The sequence below is a fragment of the Nycticebus coucang genome, chromosome 12 (assembly GCF_027406575.1).
Source record: "Nycticebus coucang isolate mNycCou1 chromosome 12, mNycCou1.pri, whole genome shotgun sequence".
Classification (NCBI taxonomy): Eukaryota; Metazoa; Chordata; class Mammalia; order Primates; family Lorisidae; genus Nycticebus; species Nycticebus coucang.
The window spans coordinates 74,539,430-74,556,535 of record NC_069791.1 but is presented as its reverse complement, the minus strand read 5'-3'; the positions used below and the strand labels follow the sequence as shown (position 1 = coordinate 74,556,535).

The 17,106-nt window shown below is 54.5% G+C and overlaps 1 protein-coding gene across 5 annotated transcripts in view; it reads right to left on the bottom strand.

The window, feature by feature from the left end:
• Window positions 1-17,106, bottom strand: part of GTF2IRD1 (GTF2I repeat domain containing 1) — a 123,801-nt gene that overhangs the window by 76,585 nt on the left and 30,110 nt on the right. For all 5 annotated transcript variants that reach the window (XM_053555799.1, XM_053555797.1, XM_053555801.1 and 2 more), the window contains 4 exons: window positions 8,752-8,880; window positions 6,057-6,198; window positions 3,528-3,683; window positions 1,438-1,621 (listed from right to left, as the gene is read on the bottom strand). In XM_053555799.1, coding sequence (XP_053411774.1) covers window positions 1,438-1,621; window positions 3,528-3,683; window positions 6,057-6,198; window positions 8,752-8,880 — 611 coding nt within the window. The remainder of the gene's footprint in view (window positions 1-1,437; window positions 1,622-3,527; window positions 3,684-6,056; window positions 6,199-8,751; window positions 8,881-17,106) is intronic.

Sequence of the window (17,106 nt, the reverse complement as noted above, 5' to 3'; positions counted from 1 at the left end):
AAAGGACACATGGACAGCTTCAGACACCTGTCCCATCTGTTACGTCTCTTCCTCACCAGCTCGCAGAATACAACAGCCCCATGACAAGGGCAGGACAGGAGCTAGTTCACACTTTACAGGTGGAGATGCAGTCCTGGGTGGGTGTGCTGTGCCCAGGGCCACACAGTGAGGCCACTGGACATGCCAGGTCTACCCTCTGCCCACTCACAAGATCCCATCGGGTGCAGGTGACCGCCTCCTATGTCCTGTCACTTCGCCCCCTTCACTGCTTGTGCACTGCAAAGCCAAACTCAACCTTAAGCCCTCAGGCTGCCCTTTTGCCAAAGAGTATCACCCGGCCCAGCTAAACAGCCTCATCTCCCCATGGTCTCTAATTAACCCGATTTTTAACCCCATCAAGCGCATAACTCGGCTTCTTCCACTCTTGACACCAGGAATGCCATTAGTGTTGAACTGTTCCAAGCAATGTCTCGTCTAGTCTCTTTGCAATGCAGAAGTCCTCTGGGAAACTTCCACTACTAAACAGCCTAGCTAAGACCTTGCTCTATGACTGGGCTTTGGCCTCACCTCCACCTTTAGACTGAGAACAACTGGGGTCCCCTGGGGTCCCCCTTTTTTTTTTTTTTTGGAGACAGAGCCTCAAGCTGTCACCCTGGGTAGAGTGCTGTGGCGTCACAGCTCACAGCAACCTCCAACTCCTGGGCTTAGGTGATTCTCCTGCCTCAGCCTCCTGAGTAGCTGGGACCACAGGCGCCCACCACAACGCCTGGCTATTTTTGTTGCAGTTTGGCCAGGGCCGAGTTTGAACCTGCCACCCTCAATATATGGGGCTGGTGCCCTACCCATTGAGCCACAGGCGCCGCCGAGTATCTGTCTTATTATTTTTTTTGAGATAGAGTCTCACTCTGTCACTCTGGCTAGAGTATTGTGGCATCATAGCTCACCTAAACTCTTGGGTTCCAGCAACCCTCTTGCCTCAGCCTCCCGAGTAGCTGGGACTACAGATACCCACCACAACACCTGGCTAGTTTTTCTAATTTTAAAAACAGCGTCTTTTTAAGACCTAATTTTAAAAATAGCCTGCTAGGGCGGCGCCTGTGGCTCAACGGGTAGGGTGCCGGTCCCATATGCCGGAGGTGGCGGGTTCAAGCCCAGCCCCGGCCAAAAAAAAAAAAAAAAAAAAAAAAAAGATATAAAGAGTAAAAATAGCCTGCTCTTGCTCAGGCTGGTCTCGAACTCCTGAGCTCAGGTGATCCACCCACCTTGGCCTCCCAGAGTGCTAGGATTATAGTGTGAGCCACCATGCCCAGGTACCCTATGGGTGTTTTAAACCCCCTCCCTTCTGGGTAAGTGGCCATGGGTGGCAGAGGCAGAGCTAGATGGCACCTGTGGCCCTCCTGGCCTGCCCCAGCCCACCTTCAGGCTGCCTGCGCTTACCTCTTGAGCTTGAAGTGGATACGGTGGCTGTGCTCCAGGATAGCCATGAGGGCCTTGGGGTCGTACTCAGCCGGCCTCCGGAAGGCCAGGCCCTCAGGCAGCCCCTGCACAGCCAACAGCCCTGGCTCCCTGAGCAGCCTCTCATAGGGCAGCGGCACCACACTTTCTCTTCCCAGGGCCTCGCCTGTATGGGGAGAGTCAAGGAGAGGGGCCTGGTATGAGAGGGCAGTCAGGCTGGGGCCAGGGCCAGCATGCCCCAGTGATGAGGCTATGTTGAGTGGCTCCTGTCAGGATGGGGTCCCACAGGCCCCTTGCAACTGCAGACTTCATGCAAGATGACCCTGTACAGCCAGGTGGGGCAAGCTGGAACTTCGGACAAGGCCACACTGTATGCCCTTGAAGGCCTGGGCCCTCCTTTGCCAGCCAAGTCACTCTCCACACCTGGCTCCATCAGGGCCTTGGGCAGGGGTGAGGAGGACAAAGGGGCGGCAGAGAAACAAGGGTCTAAGAAACAGAGAAGACAGAGCTTGCAGGAATCAGGCCATGAGGAAGGGAGAGAGAGGGAGGAAGGGAGAGAGACGGAGAGGCAAGAGAAAGCAAGAAAGGAAGTGGACAGGAACAAGGAAGGAATTCAGAAAAACACAGAAAAAGAAAGACCAAGAAGACTTAGAGCAGGGTAGGTGGGACAGAGCAGGGAGGATAGGCCAGGGACTGAGGGCTGGGGGACGGCTTAGAGGCCTGAGCTCCGGGACATCTGCTGTGATTCAACGTGGCAGCCCCCACTCAGGGCAGAAAGAGGCCTGTCCCCTCATGGCCACCTAGGATTCTGTCCAAGGAGGGCAAGGGTGGCTGAGGCAGGTTGGCAGGGATGTGGGGGCTCCAGGCAAAGGCCATTTCTATCAAAAGTGTCCACAGAGGCACAACAGCCATGTGTGGCAGGTGTCCCTTATCCCAAGGTGGCCAGCATGCCCACCCAAGGCTTCTGGACTCCTAGCCCCACCAGGCCTCCTCCTCCTGACAGCTGACCAGCAGAAGTTTCTTCACAGACCTCTGCTCCACAGAACCAAAGGCTGCAGTAGGAAAAGTGCTAAAGCAAGTCAGAAATAAATGAGACGGGAGCGTTAGGGACCACAGGGATCTGCCCGAGGTCACCTTGGGAATGTGAAAGCCACTGCTGAGGCCCCATGACTCTGTAACCTGACACTTCCCAAAGGAGGCCAGGTCTTCTCTCCTCTCTACAGGAAAAACTTCACTGAGCGCTCAGCTTTCAGTCATTCAACAAACATTCTTCACGCACTTCCTACTTCCTGCTTCTGGGCCCTGAAATGTAGACGGGGGACAGCCAGAAACGATAGAAACAGTCACTGGGTGGCTCCCGTCAGGGTCAGGTCTGGAGAGCTGGCCCTGGAGAGCTCCTGGCTAGTGAGGGCACAGGATACTATAGGTGTCCAGAGGGGCCCAAATCAATGGGAGGGAGCTTCCCAGAGCTGAGCCCCAGGATGAGATTCGGGTATTCTCCAGACAGAAGAGGGGAAAGGCAGTCCCAAAAGACACGGCAATGCTGAGGTGAGACCATGGGACATGAGCCAGAGTGTGCTGCAGGATAGGAAGTGGTTCTTTGAGGCATGTCAGGAGGGCCCGTGGTGCTAAGCAGAGAGACAAGGCTGGGGGAGGGGGAGCACAGATGGGTTTGTTGAGTCCATCCTGAGGGTGACGAGAGCTCCCGAAGGCAATGGAGGGAAGACCTTGTACTTTAGGAAGATGCTCTTGGTCACAGGACAGGTGGGGTCTCAGGGAGCCAGCCTGGAGGTCACAGCAAGCCTGGAGCCATTTCCAGGTGTGGGCAACAGTGACTGGACCAGGGCAGGGGCAGTAGGGTATATGGTGGGCCAGAAAATGGGGCTGGAGTGGAACAGCCATGCCAGGGGAGTACAGGGATGAGTGAGGGCCAGGGCAGCCAGTGCTCCCTGCCTTGGGGCTCAGGTTTGCACAGGCCCCATGGCAGGGCAGGAGGGGGTCTCCTCCACTGGGCAGGGACTGGGACTCCCACCCACCCTGGGGGCCCCAAATGGAATGAGGAAGGATCTTACTATAAAGAACATCAAACACCTCCTCTACCATCTTCCGCAGAAGGTACACGTCCGAGCCATGCTCCAGGGAGGCCTGTGGGATGCTCCGGCCACTACCCTCAACCCGCTGCACCTTCCTGGGGTGTTCTGCCTCCAGATCCTTCCATGGGGGCCCTCCTGTGGACAAAGAGCACACGAGGCCACAGTGAGCACCTGTCCAACCACCCCCACCTTCAAGTTGGGATGTCTCTGTCCTGTGCTGAGACCTGAAGCTAATGTGGTACTCAAGTGAATGAATGAGTGAAAGATTAATGAGTTAGCAAGCCTTGCCCCAACTGTCCCAACCACCCCTACCAAGGTCCAGAGCTGGCCAAGTCAGAGTCCTCAGTGCCCAGCACAGGACCTGGGTCTTATCCCTGGTCGTTTCTAACTTGCTATGTAACCTTGGGTAAGTCCCTTCACTCTCTGAGCCTCTGTCTGTGTCAGCTGGCCTGGCTCAGACCTGGCGTGTGATTGTCTGTCTTGTGCACCCCTCTCTGTGCTCTCAACCAGCCTGGGCCCCAGTTTTCTGCTCTGCTGAAGGGGAAAAATTGGGACCTGACCAAGAGGCTGTGGGCTGCAAAGAGCAAGTTCCTGCCAGGCTGAGCAGGTTCCTGCCAGGCTAGGGATCTGGCAGTGTTGGTAGATCCTTGGAGAATGTGCTAGAATCTTCCTTGGAAGGGGGATGAGAAGAGCCCCGTGGCCCCCTCCCAGCTTAGAGCCTGCTCTCCTCTGGGATCTGTGAAGCTTGAAATAAACCAGCCAAGTTCCTGGTGTTATAAATAGCAGCTCTGCCTGGCTCTGGGAGGCCAGGTGCACCTTCCTCAGGCCCCAGCCTTGCCCCCCACCTAGGAGGCTAGGGAGCCACAGGTCTTTACCAAAGGCCATCCTACCAGCCCAGCCCCCTACCCCAACCTTGGAGAGGAAGGGTACAGATTCTGCTCTGAGGGAGGGTGGTAGGCTGAGTGGGGTGGAGCTGGTGAGGAAGTGGCTATACCCCAGTAATGATATGCCCAACACCAGGGGTGCCCTTCCCTGAAGTGGCTGATCCAGGGATAATGTGAATACTAATAATAGTAATGACAACAGCTGTGTCTATGGAGCATGCGCTAAGTGCCAGACACAGTTCTAATTGCTTGCCAGGTGTGAATTGGTTGAACCTTCAGACCCACCCCATGTTCTCCCCTTTCACAGACGAGCAGGGTGAGGCCCAGCAGGCAGCAGGTGGCAGAGCCGGGATGGACCACTCAGGTGGTCTAAGTCTGGCTCTCTTAACCCCATGCTATCCCATGGTTATAGAGACCGAAGGTGTGGGCTCCAGTGCCTGCCTAGGTGTTGACCTTCAGTGCCGAGGAGAGGCCCTAACTCACCATAGAGGGGAGATTCAGGGCACTGATGCTGCAGAGCTGTGGGGAGCATCCACAGCCTAGGGGTAGATGTGAGGGGCACTGAGAGGCCTGGCTGGGAGGCGTGTGCATCTGCAGGCTGAGAGGTGTCTGCCAGGCAGAGGAGAGGAGCTGAGGCCTCCCAGCTGGGGCAGAAAGGTGAGAAACACACAGGACTGGTGGGTCAGCACAGGGAAGCTGGCCTGAGTACAAGGGGCCACCAGGAGGGGTAAGTGCAGAGTCAAGGTTTGAGTTAGGAGGAGCTATGAAGGCCCTGGAATGGTGAAGAGATGGGGGGCCCTCTGCCTTGGGGCTCCTAGAGGGAGGGGTGGTCTTTGGGAAGAGTGATGCCCCAGTGGGGCCCTTCCCAGTGCCTGTTCTGCATTCCCAGATTCCGAAGGAGTGTAGCCGAAAGGGCATGGGTGGCAGACGGAGACACCTGGCTCCCGCCCTGCCCCCATCACTTGCCGACTGTGTGTCCCAGGGGAAGGGATGCAGGCCACTTACAGTTGCTCATTTGTAGATCTGTGACTATTTCATGAGCGAGCCAGGGAACCAAAGTACCCAGCACGTGGCCTGGCCACTGTTTCTCACAATGCCACTAACAGCTCCAGCACTTCCTATTCGGCTGTCCTGGCACTGGACATGTGCTTAGTCCCTTAGTCCCTAGGAGCCTCAAGGCTGTGGCAAGATGACAACAACGGCAATGACAATGACAATGCCTGCCCCATAGGCCTGACATCAGAGTGAGTGAGTTAGCCCTAGAAAGGGTGCAGCACACAGCAGGCACTCAAGGGACCACCAGAAGGGGTTAAACTCAGTGGAATAAGTACAATTGGTCCCTGTGCTCGGTGACACAGAGTTACGAGGAAAAACCAGGCAGCAAACCCAGGCCTCAGTGTTCTCATCTATAAATCAGAGGGCTCAGCAGCAGACTCCATCAACTCAGGGGCTGCTAAATGATTCCATCAAAAACTGTGGCCTCCCCAATAACGCCACATGGAAAAGCTTGGACAACCCCATCTGGTCCACTTCATTCCCCACACAGGGCCACCCAGAGATGGGCCAGGGCGCCTGTCCCCAGGGAACGGCACACCCGGGCCCTGCAGAGCCCTGGGGTACTCACGGCAGAACCTGAGGAAGTCTGACTGCAGCTCCTTCCGCGCATTCAGGAACATTCTCCCCTTTTCGGTGCCCACCACAAAGGCGCTCTCATCGTGCACGGCGACACAAGCCACTTCTGCATTCAGTTTGGAGAGTGCTGAACACTATGGGGGAGCAGGGCGTGTGAGCAGAATGCCCCCCTGCCCCCGAACAGCTTGGGTGGCTTTAGGGGTAGAACCTGAGCTCCCAGATGCCCCAGGGGGAGCCCTTCCACTGCCCTTGGTCTTAGACTCTGCAGCAGGAATGAATGAATGAATGAATGAATGATTTCTGCCTCCCCCAACCCCAGGACTGGCTGTGCAGGCTGGAGAAGGACACTGTCCAGCAGCAGTCCCCTTGCTTGAGGTAAGCTCTCTGCCTTAGCCCTAGCCTCAGGGATAATCCCATCCCGGGCTCTCCTGGCCTCCCACGAAGTCTGATAAGCAAAGGGTGGGATGGACCCCTGTAGAAGTAGGCCTCTGACAGATATGGGCTTCAGCCCCTACTTGGCCACTTCCTGCTGTGTGACTAGGAGAAGTAATAGCTTTCTCTGGGCTCATTTCCACATCTGCAGGATGGGGGACAGTCAGCCCAGTTCCATGTGCTGCACTGGGCTCAGCCGTGGGGACCCAGTGAGGACCGGCTGGAAGGAGAGCATTTCTCAGTTGTACCACCCCATGAGGGTATAAGGCAAGCTGGCCGTCCACAGTCCCAGAGTTGAGGTTGGCAGCCCCACTGCACAGGGACCCCAACGCAGAGATCCCTGCAACCAAGACCTCTAGCATCTCAGGTCTGACCTGTATTGCCAGGACAACCCTTCCTGTAAAGCATGTGTCCCACAGCTGGTCCCTAACAAATGCTAGCTTTTATCCAAGTCAGGTAGCACTAGCTGACGATTACACTGTCTGGCATTGAATCACAGCTGTGTGCTGTGTGACCCAGGACATATCCCTCAAACTTTCCGGGCCATAATTTTGCCTCCCATGCCGGCCGGAGCTCAGATTTGCTCTGGTGAGGAAGCTGGGGATGGCATGGGGCCAGCAGGCCTGTCCCCCAGGGTCTCCATGGGGGCATTCATTTTCCTCTCTCAAAGATGAAAATAGAAACCTACTGCTCCCTTTTCTGTCCTAACAGGATAGAACAGTAACAAAAAATGAAACAAATAAATTTAGTTGTTTCCAATGAAGGAGTGGCCATCAGAGCTGAAAAAGATCTTTCCTGACAGGCTTCTTCTCAGCTGAAGAAGCGGAGGTCACTGCAGGGAATCGACTCACCCAAAGGTAGGCACAGAGCAGGGCCGGAGAAGGTATGAGGAAGAGGTTTCCACAGGGGCCAGGGGGAATTTGGTGCATCCCTACAGCCCACACCCACTAAAGAGCACCAAGAACCCTGGCCCAGAGCCCTGGAGGATACCAGACTTAAGCCACTGCCAAGTGCCACTGTCACCCATAAGGGTCCCTCAGGAAACCCTTAAAGGGCTCACGCACAGGGCGGGCCATCTTGTTATGCCACTAGGATACCCACGGGGTCATCAGCTCCTCAGAGGAAGCACTTAATGAACACCTTCTAGGCCAGCACTGCCCAGTGGAACTTCCTGTGACAATGGACATATTCTATTTCTGCCCTGTCCAATACCGTAGCCATCAGCCACTTCTGGCTCCTCAGCACTTGAAATGAGGCCAGCGCAAATGAACAACTGAATTGTTTATTTGTTTCATTTCAACTAATTAGAATTTGAGTGCAAACAGCCATATGTACCCAGTGGCCACAGTATTGGCTGTCACTGCCTACGGTGGCACTGACAAGCTAACAGGGCTCTGGGACACACAGCCGAGCTTCTGGGCCCCCACTTGTGCCGGCCACTCTGCACAGGGAAAGGGGCCTGTGGAGAGAGTGGCACCTAGCCAGCTTCCCCAGAGGTGCCGCTCGCTAGTCCAAGCACCACCATAGCAGTCCTTGAGCTGCCTACAGTAGGAGCAGTCTGAAGGAGGCCTTTTGTCCTCAGAGAACTGTAGGCTTTGCACCTGGAAGTTCACTTTAAAAACTGGTCATGCTGTGTGACTTCAGGCAAGGTATACCCTCTCTGAGCTTCAACTGCCCTATCCTAAAACGCAGAGGTGCAGCTAACTGATGCCATTGAATTTTTTTTTAAAACTTGCCTACCCTTCATCATAAAACTTTTCCTCCAAGAAAAGGCTGAAGGAAAAAGACATCATCATGTCCTCACTTGGGATAAATTGCTACAGGTCTAGGTACACAGGCAATGGTAGCACAGGGGAGATTTAGAAAGCACTGCTTCTCTTTCCCAGCCCAAGACATAGTCATAGCTCTTGCTTTAATGTCAGAGATTACAGCTCTGTAAGGAATCACTGGCCACACATTTTCCCCCAGGTAACCCACTAGGAGAGAGACCTGAGGTGCATCCCAGAGACGGGATGGAATGACAAAAAGAACGGAAGGACGAGGGGAAAAGGGCCAGGAGCCAGCATTTATACCAGGGCTAGATTTTATGTAGCCTCCCACCCTTGATGTAGATAGGCACTGTGGCCCAAGCTGCAGATGGGAACACTGAGGCTTGGGGCAGAGAAATCTGAGTGGCCAAGGTAGAACTTGAGTTCTGATGTCTCCCTACAGAGCTGAGTGTCCCACCTTCCTCCTAGGTGGGCAGGGACACTCACCATGGAATCTAAGGCAGACACGAGGCTGGTGATAATCTCATCTTTGCGGGTGAAGGCGGAGTTCCAGCGGTCAGGCCCGCAGCCATTGGCAGGGATGTCACAGCGCTTGCCCAGCAAGGCCATGGTTGCCTGGAGGGAGGAAGGAGGCAGAATGGTGGGCACAAGATGCAGGGCATGACACATGTGGCCATCGTCCGCCCCAGCCCACCTGGCCCCTGGACTCCCAGCTGGGGCAAAGAAGGGGCTGGCCTTCCCTTGGCCCAAGGCCTCTATGAGCAATGGAGTTAGATCCTGCCAGGCCTGGGCACAAATGGCAGGAACTGACACCCCGTGGCACACCCCTTCAAGTCTGCACCCTCATGCTGAACCCAACACCAGCACCAATCTGCTGGGTAGGCCCCAACTGCCAACTCTCCCCAGGCATGTAGTTCTAGCCACAGCTCTCTCTTGCTTACACACCCTCTGTAGCTCCCTACTGCCCATAGCTCTCAGTTCTTCAGCCTGGTATTCTGATTTCCTGGTCTGGACACCTGTTCCTTGCCCCAATTCCCTGCTCATACCCCAAATCCTCTAGGCTTCACCACCCCCAGATGTACCAAGTTCCTCTACGTCTCCCCAGCCTGATAGGCTCAGTTTCCCTTCCAAGTGCCCTTCCCAGTTCTACTGTCATCTGCCATTTGGCCCTACAGCATTCATTCATTCACTTATGTATTTTTGAGACAGGGTCTTGCTCTGCTGCCCAGGATGGAGGGCAGCCTCTAACTTCCTGGGCTGAGGCAATCCTCCTGCTTCAGCCTCCTAAGTATCTGGGAGTACAGGTGTGCCAACACACCAGGTTAATTTAAAAAATTTTTTGTATGTTGCCCAGGCTGGTCTCAAACTTCTGGCCTCAAGTAATCCTCCCACCTTGGCCTCCCAAAGTACCGGATTACAGGCATGAATCGCCAGGTCTGGCCTCCATAGCTCTTAATTGTCTATCTTGATAGGAAGTCCTTGGCTGGCCCATCCGCCACACCCAAGTGCCTTTGAGCTTCTCCATCATTCCATCTTGTGTCAAGCAACATGCTCCCAAGGGCAAGGCCACTGCCCCAACACCTCTGACCCTTAGAGATATAGAAAGATACTGCAGGACAGAGGCCATTTCATCTCAGACTGGGGGTTCCCTAAGGCAAGACTTTGTCCTATGGTAATGGGGCTCCTAAAGGCTAGAAGAGCACCGTCCCCCTTACTGGGGCTCCCATGGATCACAGTCTCCTGTCATGGCTCCCTGGTGTGACAAAGGCTTGCTGCCTCTACACTCCCAGCCTGGCCTGGGCACCACGATACAAAGCTCAGCCCCTCTCAGATCTTGCCCTCCCCACCCTGACCTGGGAATCAGGTGCCAGTGGTGGGGGGTGAGGTCACCACGGCTACCCTCTTGCCAGTGCTTGCCCCCAGGAAGCAGGTGTCCTTTACCAACCCAAGAAAGGGAGCAGGCACAGACCCTCGGTTCCCTCTCTGGGTTTAGTTCCCGTGCTCCATGGCAGCCCCTGCCAGGTGCTGGAGGCATTCAAGGGTGTGAGTGGAGAGGACGGCAGGCTACCAAAGGTGCCTGTGAACCCTGCTCCCTGCCTGCCACCTGCACATGAGGAGTCTCTGCACATACCAGGCAATACTGGCACCCCAAAGGGCACCAAGCCTGGGGTACCTTCTGCTGCTGTGCCTGTACCTGCAAACTGTAAGCTCTCCGTATGCAGCGACTGGCCTGCCCACCACTGCTGCACCACCCCCAAGGCCTACCTCAGTGCCCAGCATGAGTGACAGGCAAAAGTATGTGGTCCTATCCACAGACTGAGGCCTCGCAATTTTATAAAAGTTTAAAATCGAGAGCAGAGAGAGAAAGAAGGAAGGAGGGAGTGGGGGAAGGAAGAGCAGAGAGAGGGAAGGAGGGAGGGGGCGGGGGCCTTGGTGTGTGCCACACCTTTTGGGGGCAAGACATGATTGCAAGAGGGACTTTACCTAACACATGCAATCAGTGTAACTTGGCTTATTGTACCCTCAATGAATCCTCAACAATTAAAAAAAAAAAAAGTTTAAAATCTATTGATATTAAGGCATGCTAATGACATGACAGGCCACAGATGAGACATGCTAATGGACCAAGAGGCGGCCAGTGACCATGGCCAGAGATATTCCATGGCATGAAGCCCACCTGAGTCTGCTGTGTGACTAGACCCCATAAAGGACCCAGCTGAGAGGTCTGTCTGCCTGAGAGCTTGAAGGCTCCTCCTCCCCCATCATTGGCACATCCCTTGAGCCATTCCCGGAAAGGCCTGCAGCCGCCAGCCTCCCAGCAGCCCAGGCCCAAATCGAATCAGGGCAAAGCAGCAGGCACCAGTGCTTGCTCCAGCCCTGGCCTTTGGGCTGCCCGAGACAGCTGCCAGCTCCTTCCGGCATAGGTCCTAATCCATTTAGGAAGGAACAAGGGACTCAGGGAGGGAGGAATGAAAAGAGGGAAGGGGGGCTGGGCAGTGGGCTGTCCCCTGATTTCTTGTCCCAGCTATCTGCCCTCGCAGGACCCCCTGTCCTGAGCCAGAGCCCAGGTGGGTGCACTTGGGTGGTTGTGGGGAGGCAGTCACGTCCTGCAAATGCCCAGGGCCTGAGGGAGGGAAGGCAGGTTACATGGGGCCAAAGCAACAACACTGAGCATGGGGACAGCCAAGAAGAGACCCAAGTCTGCTAGGACCACAGCAGGTAAACTTCTGAAATCCCAAGTTTTCTCATTTGTTTTGTTTTGAGAAGGGTCTTGCTCTGTCACCCAGGCTAGACTGTAGTGTCATCATCATAGCTCACTGCAGCCTCCAACTCCTGGCCTCAAGCAATCCTCCCACCTTGGCCTCCCAGAATGCTGTGCTGCCCTGGCCCCATTTGCAAAGTGGAGCTGGTTCTAAACAGAAAGTGAAGTGGGAGGGAAATCACCCAATGAAAAGGAAAAATAATACACAACAGAGAACACCAAGCATGACAGGCAGCTGGCCTGGAAGCAAGTGCCCAAGAACAAGCAGGAGAAAAGTCCCCAGGAAGAGGAGACAGTAAGGATGGAGGCCACGAGGGCCAGGTAAGGCTGAAGGTGCCACCAGAAGAGGACATGAGAAGTGAAGCCAGCTGGGGTACAAGGATGAGTGCTGGGCAATCACCTCCTGGCCTGGAAGCCCTCAGTGCTGGCTCCTCGTGGGCAGTGCCTGCAGGAAGGTCATGGGCACTCTTCCCTCCTCCTCACCTTGGTTGGCCTCCCACTCATGGCACAGACCACTGAAGTGTGAGGACTCTGGGGCCCAGTCCTGGGTCCTCTCCTCCTCCTTGGCCCGCTTCCCCCTTGCTGTGAGTTCCTTTTGGCTGTAGTATCTGCATGCGGTGACTCTCCTACTCTTACCTCTGACACTCCTTCACGTCCCCTTTGATATCTAATAAACATGACCTATGCCTCTCCGGCCATCTGCTCAGAAGCCAGGCTGAAAACCAAGCACTCTTCCCTGAGTCCTTTCTCCCTCACTTCCTAAAATAATTCATTGGCCGGTCCTGCTAGCTCAGCTTCAAAACGCACCTAAATCTGTCCATGCCTTGCCACATTCAGGGCTACTTCCCCTGTCCAGACCACCCTCCTTGCTGGTCATGCCAAGGCAACAGGATTATCACTGGTCTCCCTGTTCCTTCTCTGTCCCCACTGTCTTTCCGCCAGATACTAGACAGAAGGACCTCAGGAAGCAAAACCCTCATGTGGCTGTCCTCAGAAGCTTCCAATGGTTTTACTGCACATAGACTGCCCCTGGTGGGCCCTGAGTGTGATCTGGGACCCTCTGTTCCCCAAACACACCACAGGAGCCCCCTCTCTGCACTCAAGGCGGCCCCGCGTGGAAGGCATTCCCAGGCGGAGGCCTTCCTCCCACAGCCTCCTCCACCTAACAGCTTCCAGAGCACCTTCCTCAACCATCTGCCCAACCAGCAGCCCCAGCCCCTGTACTTGGCACCTGACTCCTTGGTTTCTTCCCAGAATCTGCTGCAATCAGAAACAACTTATTCAGGTGCTTCTTGCCTGAACTTTCCACTCAGATCATGACCTCCCTAGATGCAGTTGCATGGCTTTTCATGGGCACTCAACAAGGATCTGGGGAACTGACAAATGCTCTAGCTGGCCAATGGAGCGGGGAGGTTCACAAGCTACAAACAGAGAGTCTGACAATTCTTGGCTTGCTTGGCTCTCAAGAAAAAGCAGCAACATGGGAGACTATAACATGTAACACACTTGGATCATGGAGGAGGACCAGTCTAGGTAACTTAAGTAATGGAAAATTGAGATGGTGTCAGGGTCCTAATGATGCCATGGCCGCAGTGAGAGAGGCTGCTTGATCCGACAGGTGTCCTAGACAGGTGCTTCTCAAAATGCAGCCCCAGGACCCACAGCATTGGCAGCACCCAGGCACTTGTCAGAAACGTCCAGATAGGGCATCAGCATGTGTGAGTTACCGTCCTGGACAGAGCATCGGTCATTTCAGAGATGAGCAAGGGACTTGCCCAAGGCCGCAGCCAGTGTGTCTGTCTCCAGACGTGTCCTTGCTGTCAACATTCAGAGGGAGGACCATGCTCCCCACACTCACTGGGATGCAGGGAACCTAAAGACGAGCTGGTCAAATGCACAGCTGACACAGCCAGGGTGGCCAACTCACCCTGGGTTTAGCCCAGGAAGTTCCATGTCTTAGGAAACCCCATGATGCAGCGACCAACAGGGCCAGGAGCCCAGATACTTGTCAACAACCAAGAATGCAGACAGATACTAATGAGGCAGATAAATACCCATCCTATGGGGCAAAAAAAGTCAGCTTCCTTTACTAAGATGAGAGACAGGTCTGGGGGGCTTCTCAGGGAAGGGGACAGAGAATAGGGAGGCCAAAGAGGCCAGGGCTTTATCCAAGGAGATAAAAGATGAAGCCCCTACCTCTTCGTTTTTTTGAGGAAAAAGCCCCTACCTCTTCATTTTTTTTTTTTTTTTGTAGAGACCGAGTCTCACTGTACCGCCCTCAGGTAGAGTGCCGTGGCGTCACACAGCTCACAGCAACCTCTAACTCTTGGGCTTACGCGATTCTCTTGCCTCAGCCTCCCGAGCAGCTGGGACTACAGGCGCCCGCCACAACGCCTGGCTATTTTTTTGTTTTTGTTGCAGTTTGGCCGGGGCTGGGTTTGAATCCACCACCTTCGGCATATGGGGCCGGTGCCCTACTCACTGAGCCACAGGCACCGCCCATCCTCTTCATTTTTTTGAAACATGGTCTCACTCTGTCGCCAGGCTGGAATGCTCATTGCAATCCCAAACTTCAAGGCTCATGAGATCCTCCCACCTCAGCTGCCAGAGTAGCTGGGATGGCAGGCCTGTGCCACCATGCCTGGCTAATTTTTTCATTTTATTTCAAAGATAGGGTTTTGCCATGTTGCCCAGGCTATTCTAAACTCCTGGCCTAAAGTGATCCTTCCAGCTCAGCCTCTCAGAATGCTGTGATTACAGGTGTGAGCTTCCACGCCCAGCTAGAATCTGGTATTATCTCTAAAGGTTGGGCACAGGCCTGTTTTGTGAAGCCCCAAAAAGCAGAGCTGAGATGGTAGAGGGAAGTCGGTTGGGAAGATCCCGGGTTCGGTCCCCAAGTCATGGGAGCTCTGCTGTGTCACATTGTTACACCTGTCCCATCACAGCTCCTGGCCCAGCTCAGCCCATCTCTGAAGTAGGCTGCAGGTGGCACAGCTGCCACCAACACCTGCCAGCTCCTGGACCACATCCCCTAAAAATTTGAGGAGACAGGTTCCTGGGCAGTGGACCCAGGACGCTGTACTTTCAAGTTCCCAGAGGATCCTGACCACAGCCAGGCACAGGTTTAGGTGATCCCTGGGGATGTTCCTGACTCCAGGTTCCCAGAGGCTCAGCTTTTCCTGCTTAGACCTGCCTCCTACCCGCTGCTCAGCCAGGGATCCCTCGTCCAGACAGCCAGACAGCAGCAGGTTTGCTAGCTGCCCAGAGCTGGAGGCCAGCCTGGTCCCCAAGCCAAATATTAGCCAAGTGCTCTGTTCATATCTGAGTGGGTGCCAACCCAAGGCAGGTCTGCCTCTAGGCTGGGTGCATGCAGAGGAGTTCAGCCCTGAAAGCCCACTCTATCTGGCCCGGGGGCCAGAGTGAGGGTAGGGAAAGAACTTTAGCTGGGGTCTCCAATCACAGACCTGACCCAGGGGCTCAGAGCCAGCTGGAATGCAAGGGGGCTCGGCCCAGCAAAGCGTGGTCTGGTGGGAGGTGAGTGAAGGGGATGCAGGCAAAAGAATAACTTCCTAGCTCAGCCTATTTTAAAAATCCCACTTCCTGAGAGGGGAGGAGGGAGGGAGATGGGGGGGTCACGGTATAAGGCATACCTCTTTGAGGCGGGACACAATTATAAGAGGGACTTTACCTAACAAATGCAATCAGTGTAACCTAATTCTTTGTACCCTCAATGAATCCCCAACAACAAAACAAAACAAAAAAAACCTTTCCCACCCACCATCCTAGGTGCCTTCACATGACATCTAAAGGGGTCCAGAGCCAAGAAGTGTGGCCTGACCTGGCATTTGGCACCAGGGCTCGGCCACTACCTTTGGGTATGGGCTCAGTAGAGCTGAGCACTGGCCCACCTGGAGGGAAGGAGTCACAGAGCTGTCTCCTAAGTGCCAGGACCAGTCAGCCCCTGGTAATATATTTAATTCTCACCAGCCCTCATTCACAGAGGAGGAATTCTTGCCCCAGAGCTGGGATATGGCAAAGCTGGTATCTGAGCCCAGATCACATCGGCTGAATCCAGGCTCCTTGGATGCCACACTGCACCCTTCAAGCCCCTTCCCTCCATCACACCTTTCTGCCTGATGCCAGACCTAGCCCACAGTGAGGTGCAAAGTCCACTGGGCATCTGCCTCCTGCCTGGGGCCCAGGAGGGGGCAGCTGTGGAGATCCCAAGGTGTCTGTTTCTTGTTCCCGGAACTGCCCTGGAGCTCGGGCCACCACTGGACAGGAGCCTTTCCAGCTGTGGTCAGAGTGGGCATCCAAACCCCTGCCTTCTTCCCTCTCCACAACCAGCATCCCCAGGGCTTTAGAAAAGCACAAGCTTAAAGATGGGGGAGAGCGAGTGTGTCGGAGCAGGGTGTGTGTGTGTATGACAGGGGAGGGGAAGGAGGGAGAGTGGAAGAGAGAGGGAGAGCACACACGTGTCAACGATGGAAAGAATGGAGATAGTTAAGAAAAGGACACACACACACGAGAGTGACAAGAGAGGCCTGACCCTGGCTGGGGAGGATTACTTGTCCCAGCTTAGGCTGGAACCAAAGAAACAAACATCACTAGCTCTCCTACAATAAGCACATCTGTCACTCACCAAATTCTCAGAAAACCACCACAAGGGGGTTCTTCTAACTACTTCCCATCAGGAGAGCTGAGGCTTCAGGTGAAGGGACGCATGCTGCTCCCGGTCCCCACAAGCCAGCTCAGCCCCAGCCCTTTCCCCGCTGCCAGCAGGCCCAGGCCCTTCAGCAGCGGGAACACACGTGGGGGCGCCTCAATCGGGGCTCTCAGGCCTCTTAAACCCCACATGCGTTCACTCTCTCCTTTGTGTGTTCACTCTTCCATTTACTCCTTTCACACACACTTTTCAACCCTGAAGGCTGTACTTGTTCCCTGTGCCTACCAGCTACCCAGCCAGGTCATACCGGGAAACAACAGAGGCCACCTCCACCTGGGTATCAGCCAGGTCACAGTCCCAAGCAGAGAGCTGTAAGGAGTGGGAGAGGCCAGCTTGCACCAGCTTGGCAGAAGCTGGAGTCCTGGAGTCCTGTGGCCGAGGAGGAAGAACAGCGCACGGCCTGGGTGCCTTCCTTGACCACTCCTCCCTCCGATTTGGGCCATGTGTCCACAAAGAATTACAGAAACATGAAACGACCAGTAGAAAAGTTTTCCCAGGCACAGAGTTTGACACGAGGGAAAAGGCTTATCAACATTTTATTTAAACATTTTCTTTACTGGATTTTAAGGGAGCAGGGGACGCCAAAAAGGCTTCCCTGAGTTGCTAACAGTTGAGAAGGATCTTGAACGGTGAATAGGAGAACTCTGGGCAAATGAACAGTTTCTGTGGAGAGACGCAAAAGGAAGAAGCTTGGCTTACTCCACAGGTACAGAGAAGTTTAGGACAGTATTTGTAAAGTAAAAAAACAACCCACAGAATGGGAGAACATATTTGTAAACAATGTATCTGAAAAAGGATTATGATCCAGGATATATTGAGAACTCCTAAAACTCAACAACAACACAACAACAAA